The sequence below is a fragment of the Lagopus leucura genome, unplaced genomic scaffold (genome assembly GCF_019238085.1).
Source record: "Lagopus leucura isolate 7727_CA_CO unplaced genomic scaffold, USGS_WTPT01 Super-Scaffold_100009, whole genome shotgun sequence".
Lineage (NCBI taxonomy): Eukaryota > Metazoa > Chordata > Aves > Galliformes > Phasianidae > Lagopus > Lagopus leucura.
The window spans coordinates 16,733,744-16,751,528 of NW_024962266.1; the positions used below are offsets into that span (position 1 = coordinate 16,733,744).

The 17,785-nt window shown below is 37.6% G+C and overlaps 1 protein-coding gene across 11 annotated transcripts in view; it reads right to left on the minus strand.

Annotated features, from left to right (window-relative positions):
• The window catches only part of ADGRL2 (adhesion G protein-coupled receptor L2), a 155,874-nt gene that overhangs the window by 67,451 nt on the left and 70,638 nt on the right, over positions 1 to 17,785 (minus strand). For all 11 annotated transcript variants that reach the window (XM_042873911.1, XM_042873921.1, XM_042873915.1 and 8 more), the window contains one exon: positions 5,492 to 5,705. In XM_042873911.1, coding sequence (XP_042729845.1) covers positions 5,492 to 5,705 — 214 coding nt within the window. The remainder of the gene's footprint in view (positions 1 to 5,491; positions 5,706 to 17,785) is intronic.

Consider the following 17,785-nt stretch of genomic DNA (forward strand, 5'->3'; position numbering starts at 1 on the left):
AAGGTGATACTACTGGCATGCCAAAGCAAAAGGAGAACCTCACAGATGAGATGTGCACAAATACCACAGCTGCTCTGCAGCACATGAATTCCGAGAATTTCCCTCCACACATCACCCTATGCTATCTTGTGATCAATACTGGTGCTTCTCTGACACAGAAAGGACAGAAATGCAAGCGCTTAATGATCAGAAATAGCAAAAGTCAAGGTATACCCCTTGCTCTGAGATACTTTCCACAACATAATATCTGTAGCAAAGGGAGGCAATCTCCATCCACAGAAGGAAATGCAAGGGAAAAAGCATGAATGGCAGCAGGGGTCAGCAGAGCCTTGTCTGAACCTGGCAGACCCCAAAGAAAACCTGCACCATTACCACAATTACAGGCTTTTTTCAAGGGCACACAGGCAGTTTTGAAGGGCAGAGGATCAAATCCTGCCCAGGAAAACTGTCTTAAGTCACATTAAGAAATGCAAGTGGGTGGCATAATACTGTTAAAATGCTTCTTTGTGGAAATGCTGCCAGAGCTCTAATTCTGTTTTGCAGTGACCCCATAGCTTGTTCTGCTTTCTGCTAGAGAAGATGTGCTGTCTGAGGTTTGTGTTGCCCAGGCTGCTTCACTTTGATGAGGGAGATTAATCAGTTACAGCAGAGGTACTACTGTCCCTCCCAGCCATCAGCCTACTGGCAGATCTTCCGTATTCACTCATGTTAGGTGAGAAATCAAAATCGTTTTCACTTCGAAGAAAACTAAGACAGTATGAGTGTTTCTACCGCAGACCTGACAAGCAGGAAAAAGACACTCCAAAGATGTGTTTTCTTCAAACAAGAACTTATTTTGCTTTCTTCCAAAAATGCTTAACTCTCAGTTGTTTAAAGTATTTTTAAAATTGTGTGTTTGTTGGACATGTGAATGGATAAAAAAGAACAAATATCTCTGTTCCCCCACTCCTCATGTTGGAGGGATTAAGTAGAAAACAACATCTCAGAAAAAGGAATGGTTTCAGCCCTTCCTTAACCTTTCTCTAGATCACTCTGTGGGCAGAAGGCGCTCCACTTCCATTTTGAAGACCTTCACTTGAGTTCAACTGGCCTGCGGACTTATGATGGATCTAATAGATTATGAGCATTACCACGTGAGAAAAGTTCACAATAACAAGAATGCAAGCATGAACTGCTCACTGCTGTCATTGATGGACATGGTAATGGACGGTACAAGTGTTCCACAGGCTAGGGACAGGACAGGATGAGTGCATCAGACAACATCCTGACTGCTGGAAATGATTTATGCCTTTTTTAATCCATTTACCTTCTGCAGTAAAATTTTAGAATGGTATTTTGAAGAATTAAAGTTCCCTAAGTTTATCTATAATAATATATATATAATTTATATATTTTTATCTTTATGCTTATGTATTACAATGAGTTTGCTTTTAGTGCATAGTTAAGAAAGAAAATGATAGTTACTGAATATGGAAGAATGATACATATACATTTAACATGAAAATTTCAAGACCATTTCACAGTGCAAGATTGACACAACTTTCTGTGACAAAACAGTAATAAATTGAATATATCAACTGTAAAACTATATTGTTAATGATGTATGCAAAATTTGTAGTTTAAAGAATAGGGAATTTTTCTTCTTTTCAATGATTACAACTATGGTCTCTGCGTCAAAGTTCAGATCAGAAATTCCTCTTTAAAACCTCAAAGTAGCTTTAGCTTTTACTAGGAAAGAAACAATGCTTTTTGTCCTGAAGTCAACATTTATTGAGCTTTCAACACTCCACATGCTTGAATTATGCCTCAGTGTATATTTATTCCATAGATTCAGTGTTAGTAACTTGTATCTGCCAGACTAACTAAGCATTTAAACACACAGGTAAAAAAAAAATTCAATTCACAACCATAAAAGTAGTCAAGGGGTCTAATTTTTAAAATAAACAGGAACTTCTCCTGAGCAAAAATTTCAGGATTAGGAAAAATTATTTTTATTAAAAAAAAAAAAAAAAATCCATTTTTAATTCATAAGAGAGAGGTTCCACCATGCAAAAAAGCTTCTCTGCAGCTTAGTGTTAAAATATAAAATTGCATACGCAATGTTTCTGAACATTTGAAATGTACTGAGTATGTACTTACACGTACTTTCAAATATCTGTTCTTATTTTAAGCTAATAAAACAGAAATCCAATGAGTGTGTGGTATGTATGAAATCCTCAGTGCCTGTCCTAACAGCAAACCATGCCCAGGTGCAGCTGGAGCTCACAAAGCGGGGCTTTGAAGTGGAGGTTGGAGGCAGAACATCCTCAACACCCAGGCAGTTTCAAAATAACTCCAACAATCCACTAACAATGGAAGTGGTTGTAAGTAAATTTTATCCTGTTAATTTTCAAATCTCTGCTGCGTCTATAAAGAGCAGTATTAGTCAGCCTTACCGACTTCAAAGTCTTGTGACAATTTCTAGCTGCAGCCGCAGGAACACACCTTACGAGTGAGCAACTGCAGTAATTTCCTCAAGCTGCTTTACATCTTCAGTTTCCCTGTTCCTGTAATTCCTTTTTAAAACAGAAAGGAAGCAGGAAAAATTTGTCCCTGGTAAAGGAGAGCAGAGCACCAAGAAGTTTGACTGCCCAAATATACTAGAAATAAGCTTATTTCTACGCTAAGCCTTAAATCCTGGTAGGATCTCCAACTTAACTACATACAATCGCTGGGGTTAATTATCAGAGAAGTATGGGAGGGGAGAAGGATTTTCTAAAGGTCTAGCCCCTTTTCTTCAAAGCTTCAATTTTACCCATGCTACTCTGAAGTTTAGAATCTAAATACATGAGGAAGACTTTATTCTAGAATAATTGGGAAGTAATTTCAATCAGGAACTAAAAATTTAATAACCACTTTATAAAGGTAAAACATAGCAGTGAAGTCATTAGTGTTCTAGCTGGGCTTCCTAGGAAAACATTAAGTAAAAAATCTTCTAAGAACTGTAGAAAAGAACGAAAGAAGGGAGAATAGCTGAAGTTTCTCAGATAAAGAGGAGCTGATGCAACACAAAGTTTGCTAGAATCTCAAAATCTCTCAAAACATAGCAGCAGGTGTGATTGGCTGTGTTAAAAAAAGCTCATGTTATTTTTCGATCTTTAGATTTCACAGTATTGATCTCATTAAGCTAGTGTTTTCGCATTGTAACTAGAGTAAATGTAGTTGCTCTACAAAAGCTGTGGAGTAATGTTGCAAATGAATGATGAGTATTTAATAATTGACTCAACTACTTTTAAGTACAGATCTAAAATAGACTTGGAGTGGTGAAAAGTAGTGGTAAAGATACAGCTGTCTGAAGCGATAAAAACATTTCATTAATCCTTAAAAGTAAACACTCTAAAATGTTAAGTAGCAATGTAGAAATCATTGCAGCTTATTTCTGAAGGTATGGAAAAAAGTTTTCTTTGTGTTCATTTGTTCTAATGGATGAACTATTTTTTTCTAGTCAATGGAAAAAGAAAACCAATGAGTCTGACAGTCCTTCAGGTGAGATATTTCCTAAGCACTTACTGCCATCAAAAAACAGCTGATGTGATACTTTTAGATAACAGATCAAGGACACAAAAGGAGTGCCAAACAATAGTTTGCCTTAGAAAACAAACAAACAAATAACAAAAAAAAAAAAAATTAAAAAAAAAAAAAAATCCACAATAAATAGATGAGATGCAGGAATTTTAATATTTCCATAAGACATTTTCAGCATTCTACTATGCTTTCAATATAGCATAAATTGACCAGTTTTCTAAAAAGATTAAATAAGGCAAAGGAAGCAAGCTTTCCTACTTAATGACAGGATCTAAGAAAGAATACCATGAAACAAGACTTTCCAATTACTATAAATGCCACACAAAAATAGAAAGCAGCACATTAAACAATCTTTGTCATTTCTTCAGACAGTGAAATAGAATGAAATTGATAAATTCTTCTTGAGCACAGACAGGCTGAATCAATGTCATACATACGATTGCATACTATCGCATATTTATTTTGGTCTGTTGAAAAAGGGGTAAGACTAGAAGAGCAAGGAAGTTCAAAAATATTGTCTGCTACCATCAACCTACAGTTGATAAACTGAAAGGGGAGGAATGAAATTTCAGCTTTCCAGTAACAGTTTCATGTCACTTTAAGCAAGATTGTGCCTCTGTATTTGTTTCTGACTGCCTTAATCTGTGTATTTGCAGTGAACATAAGGAGGACTTTGATCAAAACACAACATGCATTTTACACAAGGAAGTCTACAGAGAGGCACTACATTTACAAAAGCAATTGAAAGGGGTTTCAAAGGGAGTTGACAGATTAGAAGATGATGACACTGCTGCTGCAGTCTCAATGGAAATCTGGCTTGATCTAATTAACAGCAACGAACTAGAACCACAAAATGATAATTCAAACATGATTTAAAGAAGTTATATCACCTTTTTATTACCTAAACAATGGAGCTTTTCCCTCACAGATAACAGAACAAGTCACAGGTTGAACACAGAACAGGAATAAAAGGCTTGAAATCCTTAATTTTACTCTATTGTATGGGAGAAAAACCTCCCATTAATCCTGAATATTTTTGTTCACTGTGCTCCCTCGACTTATGAGCAGTTTTATTTTATTTATTATTTTATTTCTTTTTTATCTGTAGAGAAAAATAGAAGGCCAAATACATTTTATGTAGTCTTAGGATATCCTTCAGTTTAATGAGTAAAAATGCTAGTGAATGATTTGTGCTGACACTTCGACAACTGTCAGTATGAGCGGACGTAAGCTCATATGCAGTCTACAGTACAAGAATTTCTTTGTATCTTGGTTCTGAAGCAAATTCTGTACTGGCTCATCCTCCATCTTATAAGACAGTCACTGTCGCTAACATCTAATGTAGCTAATATAGCATGTGCTTGTATGCATACATACACACGTATAATGACATACTGTCATCCTGGCATGTTCTACTTTATGAATTATGCACATGGGAAGCACATTATTAGCTGCTTTCAGAAGAAATATGTATGTTTGTCAGGGAATCACAGAATGACCAAGATTGGAAAAGACCTCTAAGATCATCCAGTCCAGTCATCCACCTATTACCGATATTTCTCACTAAATCATGTCCCTCAATACAACATCCAAATGTTTCTTGAACACCTCTAAGTACAGTGACTCCATCACCTGTAGAAGCTACAGCCATCTGAATACCAAAGTGCTCTCTGACAACTTAAAAGACAAGAATATAAGTAAGTGAATTGTTTCATTTTCCTTACACTTATATTCTTGCTTTTTCCTTTTGCACACAATTGAAAAAAACTTCCTTAATTGTAACTAGTAGTTGTTAACTCTTTCTAATACTACTGTATAGAAACAAACTGTCTCAATATCAAACTTAGAAGTGCAATACAGTATTTTGTACAGTATCACTTAAGATTTTTTTTCTCTTTGATCCTCAAAATCACGTATATACTTTTACCTTTGTGTCATAATTTTGTAGGCATCGGGAAGGAAGCATTCTGTGTTCTCCATCTGGAAAGGGTCAGCATCACAGATCTTGTCATCTGTCCGTCCATAGTTAGCACTTTCTATCATAATAACATCACTTCCTGGACACCGGAGGTCAATGGAGTAGCCTTCACAGGAGAGCTCTCTCCTAACCAAACCAAATGGTAGTGCTGCTCGGCTGAAACCTGAAGAAGAAAAAAAAATGAGATTGAGTTTAAAGGATATATATATTTTTTCTGTGGCATAGGCAGTAACTCTCAACAGTATGCTAGAGGTAAAGGAAGTGCACCTTTAAACAGTTTGACCCGCTACCAAGTGAAGCAGCCTTCATGAACCTGTCACATCCTGACATCACTTCTGCTGTGTCCTTAATCTGGGAAGAGAGAAAATTCCTCTTCGCTACTTCTAACCCTTGACAAGGCAGCATGCCTGCAAGGTTATTCTGTGCATTCCTGTTCTCACCTCTCTTCTCCCTGCTTCTTTCACCCTGCTTTGGGCACAGACAGGTCACGTTGGAAAGTGGGAAGCAGTAGAGCAGGCTGGAGTTGAAGAAACAGAAGTGATTTAAAAAAACAAAGCAAAACAAACAAACAAAAAAAAAAAAAAAAAAACCCACACACAGAAACAAAGCCATTTCAAGTTAATTTTTATCTCCATTCCCAAGAAGAGTTCACTTTCTTTTGCTCATCTACTTTATGTCCCCAGCATGGGTATGTCTGCAACACTAGATCTAATATATATTCTGATACCTAACTGAACTTCACTTCTTGCTATACATTTTACAGAAATGAAACCACAGGAGGAGCAAAAAGACTTTGAACAATGCATAAATGACTAGTACAACAAACTGCAGATGAGCACTATATAGAATCTCTCTCTCCCTCCAAAAAAGTATTTCAAAGAATTCTTATTTTGAAAACACATTTTTCTGCGTGAGCAAATTCTAGTAAATGGGTAACCTCTCTCTAATGAAGTAATATTAATTTATGGAAAACATACATACAATATCAAAAAACTGTACAATCCCTTGTACATAGCTACTGGTATATTATTATTAAATAGAATCTTTCTGTCTCTTACAAAATGAGGGCACTACCAAGAACTAGAAGACAAGCTGAGTAACACGGTAAGTGATAAATACCTGTATCTTTAAAATGATCTCTGATAAATTTTCAGCAGAATTACACGTATTTCCTTATTTTTTTTTAAAAAAGTTGCCCTCAGAGAGCAGCACAAGGCCATTAATATTTCAGTGCAGGCTGTTGGAGACAAGTTGTGACAGCAAAGAGAAACAGCTAGTAAGTATACAAAGTTGGAACTCTACAGTGTTTTGAAAGCAAAGAAAATAAGCTTTTTTTTATTTAAAAAAAAAAAAAGTCTGATGTGTTAGAAGAAGCAAGGAAGCTAGGATCTAAAAAGATCAAGAATAACTTGAGATAACCCCTTGATAGTAAATTTTCATATGAACCAGAGGCTGACACTTTTTCTGCTGAATTAATGATCTGTAGATTCAAACTCCTACCATATGAATGTGATGATCTGCTACGACTTTGAGGAAGTGCTGCTGGCAACCGCCATGCTGATGTCAGGACATGGCTCCCTAGCAGCCATCTTCCCATCTACCTGTCTTCCTCTCTGTAACACCACTGACTTTTGCTCAAGTGGATGATGTGCAGAGGATGAGCACCAGGCCACACTGCGCCCAGCCTCTCTGCACGCAGCTGAGTTTGCTTCTTTTAAATTTTATGCATCCTATGCAAAAGGGGGAACTGCTGCCCTGCCAGTGCTTTAGTATTCGCTAATGAGAGAAAAGACCATGTTGCTGTGGAAAGCACAATTCCATTTAAAATGCACTTCTGGCTGAAGGTTTGGCTGAACATGTCATATGTAATAACAAACACTATTATTACAGGCTTGCTGAAGTATCATGAGCTGAAAGCTCTAAAGAGTTGAAATGCGAATCTATCGCATTAACACCCTATGTATTCCTCCCATGCAGCAAATTAATACAATGAAGACAGAATCTGTGCACAGCTCACCGAGGGCATGAAATAGGCACGGAGAGGGGCCCAAACGAGGCCCACACCACACAAACATGCAGCAGTTTTTTGATTAATTACCATCAAGACAGCCACAGCAGGACCAAAAGCAATGCTGCTGGTGACTGCCATTCCTATGTCCTAATAATCCTGTCAAATCTAACACCATCCCCATAAAACTCGAACCCTCCAGCTCACAGAAATGCTGCTTGCACATCCTGCAAACAGCAGAGCTGCCTCCAGCAGGGGCTCAGGCAGCATCCTCCCACGGGAGCCCCCTGCATGCCACTGCACAGCCCTGCCTTCAGGTTTCCATCAGTAAGGAAAGTGAAACCACTAGTTCTGCTGCCCAAAGGGGAATTCTGCCAAACAGGAGAGGCTGCAGGCTGATAACCCTGAGGTCCAGTATATGGATAGGTACGGTGCCAGGCTGACACAACCATACCAAGCTGGTTGTGATGAGCATCAAACCCTTCCTGTAGACCCAGCAGCGCAGCCAGTACTTCAGACAGGATGAATTCAAAGACAAGAATGCCATACTTCTGCAGAGATTAGCTTCCTGCAAATCTGACTTCAACATCTGCAGCATTTGGGCACTGCTGAAAGCACTGTTCATGTATTTCAACATGCATAATTTTTCCCCCTGCAGACATCTAGGAGAAGTTCCGTATTAGGACAAATATTCAAAATACTACACCAAGGTTAGGTCACCACCAGCAACACAGGACACACCAGAGATTGTTATGTACCTGCAATATTGCAAAAGCAGCAGTAAATAGAACCAAACAATGCAGCATGTGCTAGGTGGGAAGACTAGTCTAAGGAATTGTCATGGCACAGAATTTTAACTAAATAAAATAAATAAAATTTAAGTCCACTAACAAAACTGCTGCGATGTTTATTCTGAAGCTTTATCTGTAATCTTTCCCTATCAACAAAGAAAAAAAAAATAAGCATATCAACAAGCAAAGTGTAATTCAATCCATCTTGCAACCCTGACAATCGAAGAAAGAACTAGTGGGAGGCCCTGTGAGCAAAAAATCAATATTGCAGCTTTGTGCCGTGCAAATGTGAATACTGCCAAATAGCAGTACTTAGGGTAAAATGAACTGTTTTGCTCCATTTTCTCCTCTCTGAACAAATGATTTTGAAACGACAGCTTTTTTTGGAGCTATAAAATGTCAAGCAATAACTCCCTGTGCTTTAGGCAAGTGATTGGAATAAATACCTCTTGGCAACAGGTGCAATGACTTAGGACTGAAATTCATTTACATTCAGGAGATAATTCCACATAAACAGATGCACTGCCACAGGATGGAAGCCTGAAAGACCGGCATCTTAACACTGCTGCCCAGTTCCGCACTATTCCAGGTCTTTTCAGACATAAGCATGTAGCTCTGTCAATAATTACTGTTGTCAGCAGTAAATTCGTATTTCCAGTGCAACTCCTCATGAGTACTTTCAACATCGTATTTTCTAACCAACCTGCATTCAGTTTGCTCAGCTTTGCCTCGCTACACCTTGCAAAAATATATTTTGTTTGGGTGTCCTGTACAGCTGAAATCACCATTCCATCCTTGTGCTAATTGCTTCAAGGCAAACTGAGCGATGACATCAAAGGAGGAGTGTCCCTGTAAAGAGCTTCCTGATCACCACAAACACTTCTAGGGCCAGGACTGGCACTTTGCATACATCATGAACAGTAACCCACATAAGATCTATTACTTATCTATTACCAAATGCCACATCTGCTACTGCATATGCTGTCTCTGATTCAGCTGTATACATGTATGGGTTTTGCCTTTTTTTTTTTTTTTTTTTTTTTTTTTTTAAATGAAGGAAGAATAATAGCTACTGAAAAAAAGAGCATGGTTTCTGTCATGCTGACTGTTTTGATTATAAGAAAACTTCCTGGCAAACATGTTTCCTGCACGTTTTATCTGCTCACAAATCAGTTGAGCTCTTTACTGAAAAAAAGAAAAACTTCTTTTACAAAATCACCGTTTTAAGGAAAAAAGGTAGAGGGGATATTTAGTGGTAATAAGCATTCTTTAATGCTTTACTGATCAATACAGAAACATTGAGAAAAAATATCAAAATGAAACATCACAAATAAAAATCTTCCCTCTTGTACTTTAGTCTGTGAATTTAAAGCATACATCTCCTACAAAAGAATGTATCTCAGAACTGTGTTTCTGAAATATATCAGATTCACATTTGGCTAAAAACGCTTAATATAAATTTGCAATGCCTTATTTACCACTGGTTCCTTACTAAGAAATGATTTGTCTATAGAAAGATAACCTAAATTTGTCAAAGTCCAAAGGAAAGTTAATAATTCACAGCTTCCTGCCCACTAGCACTTCATCTTTTTGAGCTGTCAATAATAAGAGTGTGTGCTAAGTTTGGTAGATAAAAGCGAAAAGGAACCACTACATTTGAATGTTCACCCCATACAGAGGAAAAATACTGGAATGCAAACAGGCTAACATCAGTATTTCTCAACATCAGAAGCAAGGAACCTTTGATTAAAACTTAAAGCACTGAGAGAGTAAACATGGAAATATAAAATTATTTCAAAGAATGCAGATACTGGAAGAACTGAGGTTCCAAAACAAATCTTTGCAGAAATACACATAAAATCTCAGTGAGCAAAGAAATACTGCTTCTTGTGTTATTTGGCTCTAACAGAAAGGTCTTCTAAAAAGAACACATCTTTTGAAACAGAATGTTTACAGTTGTGTCTTTCACAATCTCTTTTATTTTACCAAATCACGAAACATGATGGTTCAAGTTCGACACAAGATGAAGTAATGCATCTTGGGCAGAATTTCAATAATATATGTTGAGCAAACGCAGAGCCCAGTAAAACCTGCACTCAGCATCCTTTCAGTTGCTTGGTGAGGTGCAGACGCGTGCACAGATGTTACACAGGGCAGCCGAACACACTTCACCATCTGAAAATCGTGTAAATTCTGAACATGGGCTCTGCAGAGCATTTATAATTCTTGAAAAAAGCCTCAGCTTCCTGCATTTTCTAAAGAATCCTAGGAACTATGTATGTCAAGGGAGGCTTTTCTCTCTATCTTTCAGCACCGTATACGTTTCATATAGATAAGCGTGTGATTTTGTTAAACAGCTTTTAAATTATCCAATACTGGTCAGCAGATCACTACCAACAACTACAACGATAGATGCAATTTAAAATGACAACTGTGCTTTCTAATTCTGTCTTTGAAGGGGAAAAAAAGTCCTTCTGGCAGGCATGTCTATTAAAAGATTACACTGGCACAGTGAGAGCTTCTGATACTGCACAGAGGTCTGGAGTTCACAGCACTCTGCTCCTCTTTCACTGAAAGCTACCAGATAGCACACGAACAGCCAGAGCTGTGGCACGACAGACAAAACCCCACTGTTCCAGTCTGGATAAAATTAGGCAGGAAGCGATCATTTCAAAACTATTCTCCTGCATTCTTTGCGGTTTTAAGTATAGACTCATTATTTTCATTTCAGATGATGCAAGCAGGGGACAGCTAGAGAAAAAAAAAACAATTAGTTATTAAGTTATTGAAGGAAATCTATTTTCTAGGAAGAGACTTTTTTTTTTTTTTTAACCCATTCATAAAAATGGGATTAACTGAAAACAATGTACATGAAAGTGCGTCCTTAATTGGAACTTTAACAAAGAGGTCTTAAGCCCTAATGAACACACTTGATCATTTAAATGCGCACATAAATTACACTGAAGCAAGACAACCATTTCATTGAATAAATTAATTGCGAGGGATGATTTTTAGCACTGGTTTCCAGAATTCAGTTTCTCAGACATACTCAGGCATATTTTAATTATTTGACTGAAATCTGGAAACCTATCTCTTGCAAAACAGAAATAGGGTTTGCTAGCAGTCAGAGCTTTTAGAAATATTAAGTAACTAACGATGGCTTTTTAATGATCAATTTTTACAACTTATTAGACTGATTTAGCCTTAAAAAAAAACCTTTAACTTTAAAAATCTCTGTCAAATTTCAGCGTGAGCAGCAGAATTACAACACTAAGTAATTTTCTGTAATTATATACTTAATATTCAGTGTGCATGAACACAAAGCACGGTACAGCTGATTAATGAAATTCAGGACAAAGCCTAAGTTACACCCTCTGACTCACCAGGACGAGTCCTGTCTTCCAGTTCACTGAAACTTATTACAATTTTCCTCGTGCATTTCCAGTCTCCATGCAATTCTCAAAAATATCCCTGTGAGGCTCTCTTCAGCAAAAAAAAAAAAAAAAAAAAAGCTAAGGCTTACACCTGCCTTCCACACCTCATTGAATGATTCAGCAAAATCATAAGTTAGCAGCAGCATCTTAGCTTTTTAATGTGTCTATCCTTCCTGCACATGGTTGGCAAAGACCTCCTTTAAATTTTCCCAAACATCTCTCACCCCTCATTCAGAGGGTGAGAATGTGACTCTCCAAGTTGCTCTTATTTTTTCTCCTTCCCTTTTTTGGTGGTGGTGGCTTTTTTGTGGTTTGAGGTTTGTTTTTTTTTTGTTGCTGTTGTTGTATAGCAGGAGGGAAAAGTGTGCTACATTGACAGAACTGCAGACTGAAGTCTTTCAATCACCTGGAACAAGAACGGCCAGACAGCAGCCGGGCAATCTTCCCCATTTTAGTTCATCACTTCTTAACTCTATTTTGAAGGAATCACCACTATGGGAAAAGAGATAGTTTGGTCTTCATGCCCATTTAATCCTTCACCTCCCTGCTGAGGCTGACACAAGAGTGCTAATTAATGCTAAACTGTGAAAATGGGCTTCTGCACTCTGAATCCCACCACACAGAAACTGGAAAGAAACCACTAATTCCTTTAATGAAAGTCACCAAACCAGAGCCTGGTTCCTGGCAGCGTGTTAGCAATGCCTACATATGGCAGATGGAAACCATGTGATCTAAACATTAAAGTCTAAATATCTAGTGTAAAAATATGCATGTTGTTCGGTTCTCGCTTAGAACCAAATTTTATTCTCAACTGCACGCACCTTTCCCATCCCTTTCAGGGGGAGCTCCATGTGCAAGAGCAAAACTTTGCCCTCTTGATCTAAAATTATCCCTGTTTGAAATGGTCTTCATCTGTCAATGATATTTCTTTTCTTTTGCCAGCCAGATGTCTGTTCTCAGGCTGCAAGAATCTCCTTCCTTTTTTCCTTCACATCACACATACTTGATACTTTGCCAGCTCACAGAAAGCACTACCCTTTTTCTCTCTCACCGCTGAATACACTGCAGCTTCAAAATTTCTCCAGGCAAATAAGTCCCATGGTCTCTGTAAATCCCCCTCCTGGAGGTTATCTCCAGTTTACCAACTGTGAACTCACTAAGCACACCACCTGTCAGGAAGGAGAAGCTTCTGAATTAGAAACAAGCTCTGAAACAAGGAGGTAAGACACACAAAGGGTGATGTGTCAGGAATGTCGTGTCAACAGGATTTCCCATTGAATTACTTCCTCCTCTGCACAGGACACTGGTAGCTGAATAAAAATAAATATTCTTTTATTTTCTATAAAAATGTATTTGGACAACAATTTGTATTTCCCTTTGCCTCAATCATTTTTTATTGGAAACCATCTGTTGAGGGAGGGTGGGTGAAGAGGAAGAAAGGGTTATGATTTCCATCAGTAGTACTTAAAGCAATCAGCTCACAAAAATGACACATTTTTGGTGTTTCTCTTTTCCATTTTGAAGAAACCCAAGGCCTCATCACCTCAGAAACCATGCAGAGATTAACCAGTGCTTTGGGAATAAGCACACGAGTGAAAGCTGAATCATTCCAGATGACACGGTGGTGTTGGTGATAACCAATGGTGTGATTCCTAAGTAGGTTAGCCAGAAAAATCAAAACTCACTAAAATGCAGAGAACTGGTTGACTCTTACATTTTGGCTCATTTTAAATACAACATTCAACAAGTAATGGTTTAAAAATACTAAACATAAATATAGTTGTAAACAATTATCAGATATTTAATAAATACAGTACAAATGCTGAGGTGTGATAACATCTGAGAATATAGTTATAAAATCATAAAGGGGGCATTTTCTTGTTTATAAACAGAATTATGTATACATCAGAAGTGGAACCAAGCGACAATTTAAGAGTTCATATATTCTCTCATTTCAATAAAATGATGGGGTGGAGTCAATTGTCACAGATATTTTACAGTGGGAAAATTACGTGGTTAATTTTAATGACAGCAAGCCACTTCAGATTTACAGAGTGCTTATGAGTATACAAACAGCAAAGCAATACCCCTTCTTCTTCAGTATAGCTTCCAAAATATTACCAAGGACTCAGAAGTAGAAAGATGACCGTGGAAACAAAGGCTTAAGATCCCACTGATGAAACTGAGAACCCAAAACACACAGTCATACGTTTTGAAAGCAAGTAGAAGAACAACATGAAAAATCTACTTGAAGGTAAATGTGCCGTCACTTCAAATATTCCCCCAAATAGATATGAGACAAGAGTAGCAAGCAATACTCAGAAAATGCCTGTCAGAGTGAAAGGCTTTCTTCCTGACCTTACCTTCTTTGAAATGTGTGGATTTCTGAAAGACTGTTACAGAGAAGAGGAGGATATACCATGTGTCGTTTTTAAAATATACCTAAAGTTCTGGCAAATTCCAGGAATAATGTAGTAATCCTGCATAGATACTTGACAGCATTCTCTGCATAATAAATTGCATGAAAAAAAGGAAACCATTTGTTTACAAATTCAAAGGTGATTTAAGAAGTCTTAAGGCATATACACATTTCTTCCATGCTCCCTGCACAGCAGGGAGTAATAATAGCAACAGAGGTACCATTTCCCAGATAAATAAAGGAAATATGCACCTCTGCAACTCTGTCCAAATGCTGTTAGTGACCTACAAAGGGATTACATATCCATAGGCCTCTTGCAAACAGATACAAAGGATGAGTGAGATACATTGACAGAAAGGCTAAATTCCACCTGGACTCAAATTCAGGACTTCTGAATCCGGGTTCTGCTTTTATTATCAGAATTCATTCCTTCTTCTGCCACAAGTGTTAAAAACGAGAACAAGAAATATTCTCAGTTTTCAAGAGAACTATCTAATGCATGCTCAAATGAAACAAATGAAAAAATCAGGATTACTGAAACCCGTGTGCTGAGACAGAAAGTAAACAATTTCCCTAATTATGTGATAGAGTTCCATAATTGATGCTATTTACATCAGAAAGTCACAAAAGGGATGAATACACACTGTAACACACTAGAGAAAGGAAAACTTTGCATTTACTAATTACTGCTATTTAGAAGTACACATCTAATAGCTGAAAGACCATGTTTCCAGTGTTGTTCATTGATCTTAGTAAGACCAATAATAAAAGAAAGAACCAGGAAAACTGCATCATAGAAGGAGAAAAAAATATACGGTAGAATGTTGAAGGGTAATAACAGAAAGCAAGGCAGAACTACTACACTGTTAATACAGATGTGGAAGGTAAATTTCCTCAATAATTAATCCATTCTACAGTCTTTCACCATACCAGGTCACGGTTCTATTTTAAAAACATCTTTCCCTAAGAGTCTACAGCAAGTATTTCTGGAGGAGGCAGCTGTGAAGTACAAAAGATGCAATTGCTTCACTTTTCTTCACAACAAAATATCGCTTTCCTATGGAAAGTACCACGTTCTCATGATACATAATTTAGGTGTACAAACAGGCGGGTAGCTATGGCAAGTCCGAGGGGATGATGTGCAAGCTAATGGCCGGGTGGGAGGCAGCAGTGTGACTGCAGGTCCTACCCCACCCCATTCAGCTGCCTGCCAGGGTTCCACAACTTGTCAATCCATGCACACACTGTTGTTTTTCCAACAGTGCTGAGTTTTATTAATCGAGATGATTTCCAGAGCAAGCTGAGAGTGTGATCAAAGCAGCCATGATGGCAGTGTAATTGAGGAGGGAGTTGCTAATCTTTTGGGAATGCCAAGAAGGAATGGAGAAGGTTAGGGGTGTTCAAAGGAGGCAGGAATGAGCAGGTGTTAGGGTAACCATTTAAATTAGGCATTCTGACATAGTCATTTATAACTGAGGATTCAGATTCCCTTGAAAACACCTAGTAAAGAAGCTGTATTTTTAAAAACGTTTATTTTGTACAAATATTATTTCTTTTAAGTCTGTGCTACTCCAAAGTAAGTTTTTGTCAGAGACTAAACACAATTCCACGGTGGAGCTCCAATGCCTATTCACTCTCTGCCCTTGCTGAATTTGAAGATCAGATTCTTATCAGTTTCAGTAATGCAAGGCCCATGTTATCTTTAAAAACTTAATGCAGAAAAAGTTGGAAATGCAAAACCAGACAGAGCCCTGCTACTTTCAAAGATGGTTTCACACGCGCAAGCCTCTAGAAGGTGACAAAGGTACTTTATGAATCAAACAGAAAATACAGAAATAATATTATCTCTCACTGAAATGCTATCATCTCTGAATGAGGTGTTGAGACGCAACATTTTGTTCATCAAAATGAACAATGTTCATTTTACAATATTTTATCTACTTGAAAATAACAGAATTTTAGGTAAGGAGACTCTTAATTACCCCAATTAAGTTCTCATCCTGCACCACTAATGTCATTGTGAGCTTTGTCATTAACCTGTGGGATAGATTCCTTAGAATTTAACCTGGACACTCAATATTCTTGTTCTAATGAAAAATACATTAATGAGCTTCATTATGCTACTCCATTTTAAAGAAGAATCTTCAGTAGTCAGTTCTCTCAAGAGCCTAATGGGCACTGGTACATTAGTGATCTAGGACTACGTGTATTAGTGAGCTTAAATTTGAGCCACTCTCAGTCTTTTTAGGGACTCAATGAGCTTCATGTTCAATCCAAAGGATAAGCAACACCCACTGACTTACTTCAGGAACACCCTGCACTAAAGCCAACCAAACACATACAAACTTTTGAAGTTATGTCTGAGGTTGTGCAAAAACAACAGTCACCGTAAAATAAACACAATGAAAACTAAACTAAAACCTATAATTTTAGAATGACACAGATTTTCTATATCATCTGCATGGAGGATCCTCAACCCATTTCAATTGCTACCTTTTTTTCCAGTCATCCACTGGGAAACATTATGGAAAAACTAGTGATCTTCTGTGACCTTCATTTTATTTTATTAAATGCAGCAGACACCTCATGCTGAATACGAAATAAAAAAATATGCAATCCAGGAAAGTACTTCAAGAAAAAAATGCCCTTTGGAGGACCCAATTTCAGTCTTGAAATATAACAACACAGATTTGCCAATGATATTTAAATAAAAAAAAGAATCTCTATTACATAAATTGTGTTCAAAATTCTATTCTAAATTACTAAATTTAGAATAGGCCCTGCAGATCATGATTTAGCCAATGCTTTATAAATGTGGAAAACACATACTTGAAATACACATGATGTTAGATCAAACTAACAGTGCTCCCTATCTTAAACCATGTTTAAAAGAATTTCTTTTTCAAACATGTGTGCAATTAGTACACTAAAAAAAGTGTAGACCTCAGACTGCACTATTAGTGTACACAGTTGTGGCTGATCTATTGTTAATAAGGCCTTCAAGGTGAAAATAACATGAATTACAGAATGGCTTAGATTGGAAAGTACCTTAAAGATCACCTGGCACCAAAACAAGGGAAGAAACTGGTGCCTACAAATACTATTTTGTCTTAGAGCTCTACAGCTCTAAGGATAATGGAGAAAAGCGTCACTTGTTGAAGTCCCTTGCCTTTGAAAAACTCCTGGGGTGGGGGGCAGGGAGGGAGAAGTGGTGAGTGCAGATGTCTATTATACCTTTTAGTAAGCGCAGATTAACAAATCATCACTCAACATAATACTCATTGAATTTCAGTTAGCTGCTGTCTGAACAACCTGCCTGAAATTCTAAAAGCTCAATGCTGAGTCTGATTTGCAGCCAGTTTAAAGCAGCATCGGTCTGGGATGGCTGTGGCTAGTCATAACAATAGTAAGGGGTACTCAGATTTGGAAGGGAGGGGGCTTACGGAAATTCCTTTCCTTAATTAAATCAGAGAAAGAGAGTCTGAAGTGGCAAATAATAAATCACAAAGAATCCTCAATCTGGTTGTCAAGGAAACTAGTATGCCTCTGCCATAATTGCTGTGAGCCCAATCTTGCCCTTTTTGACATCGA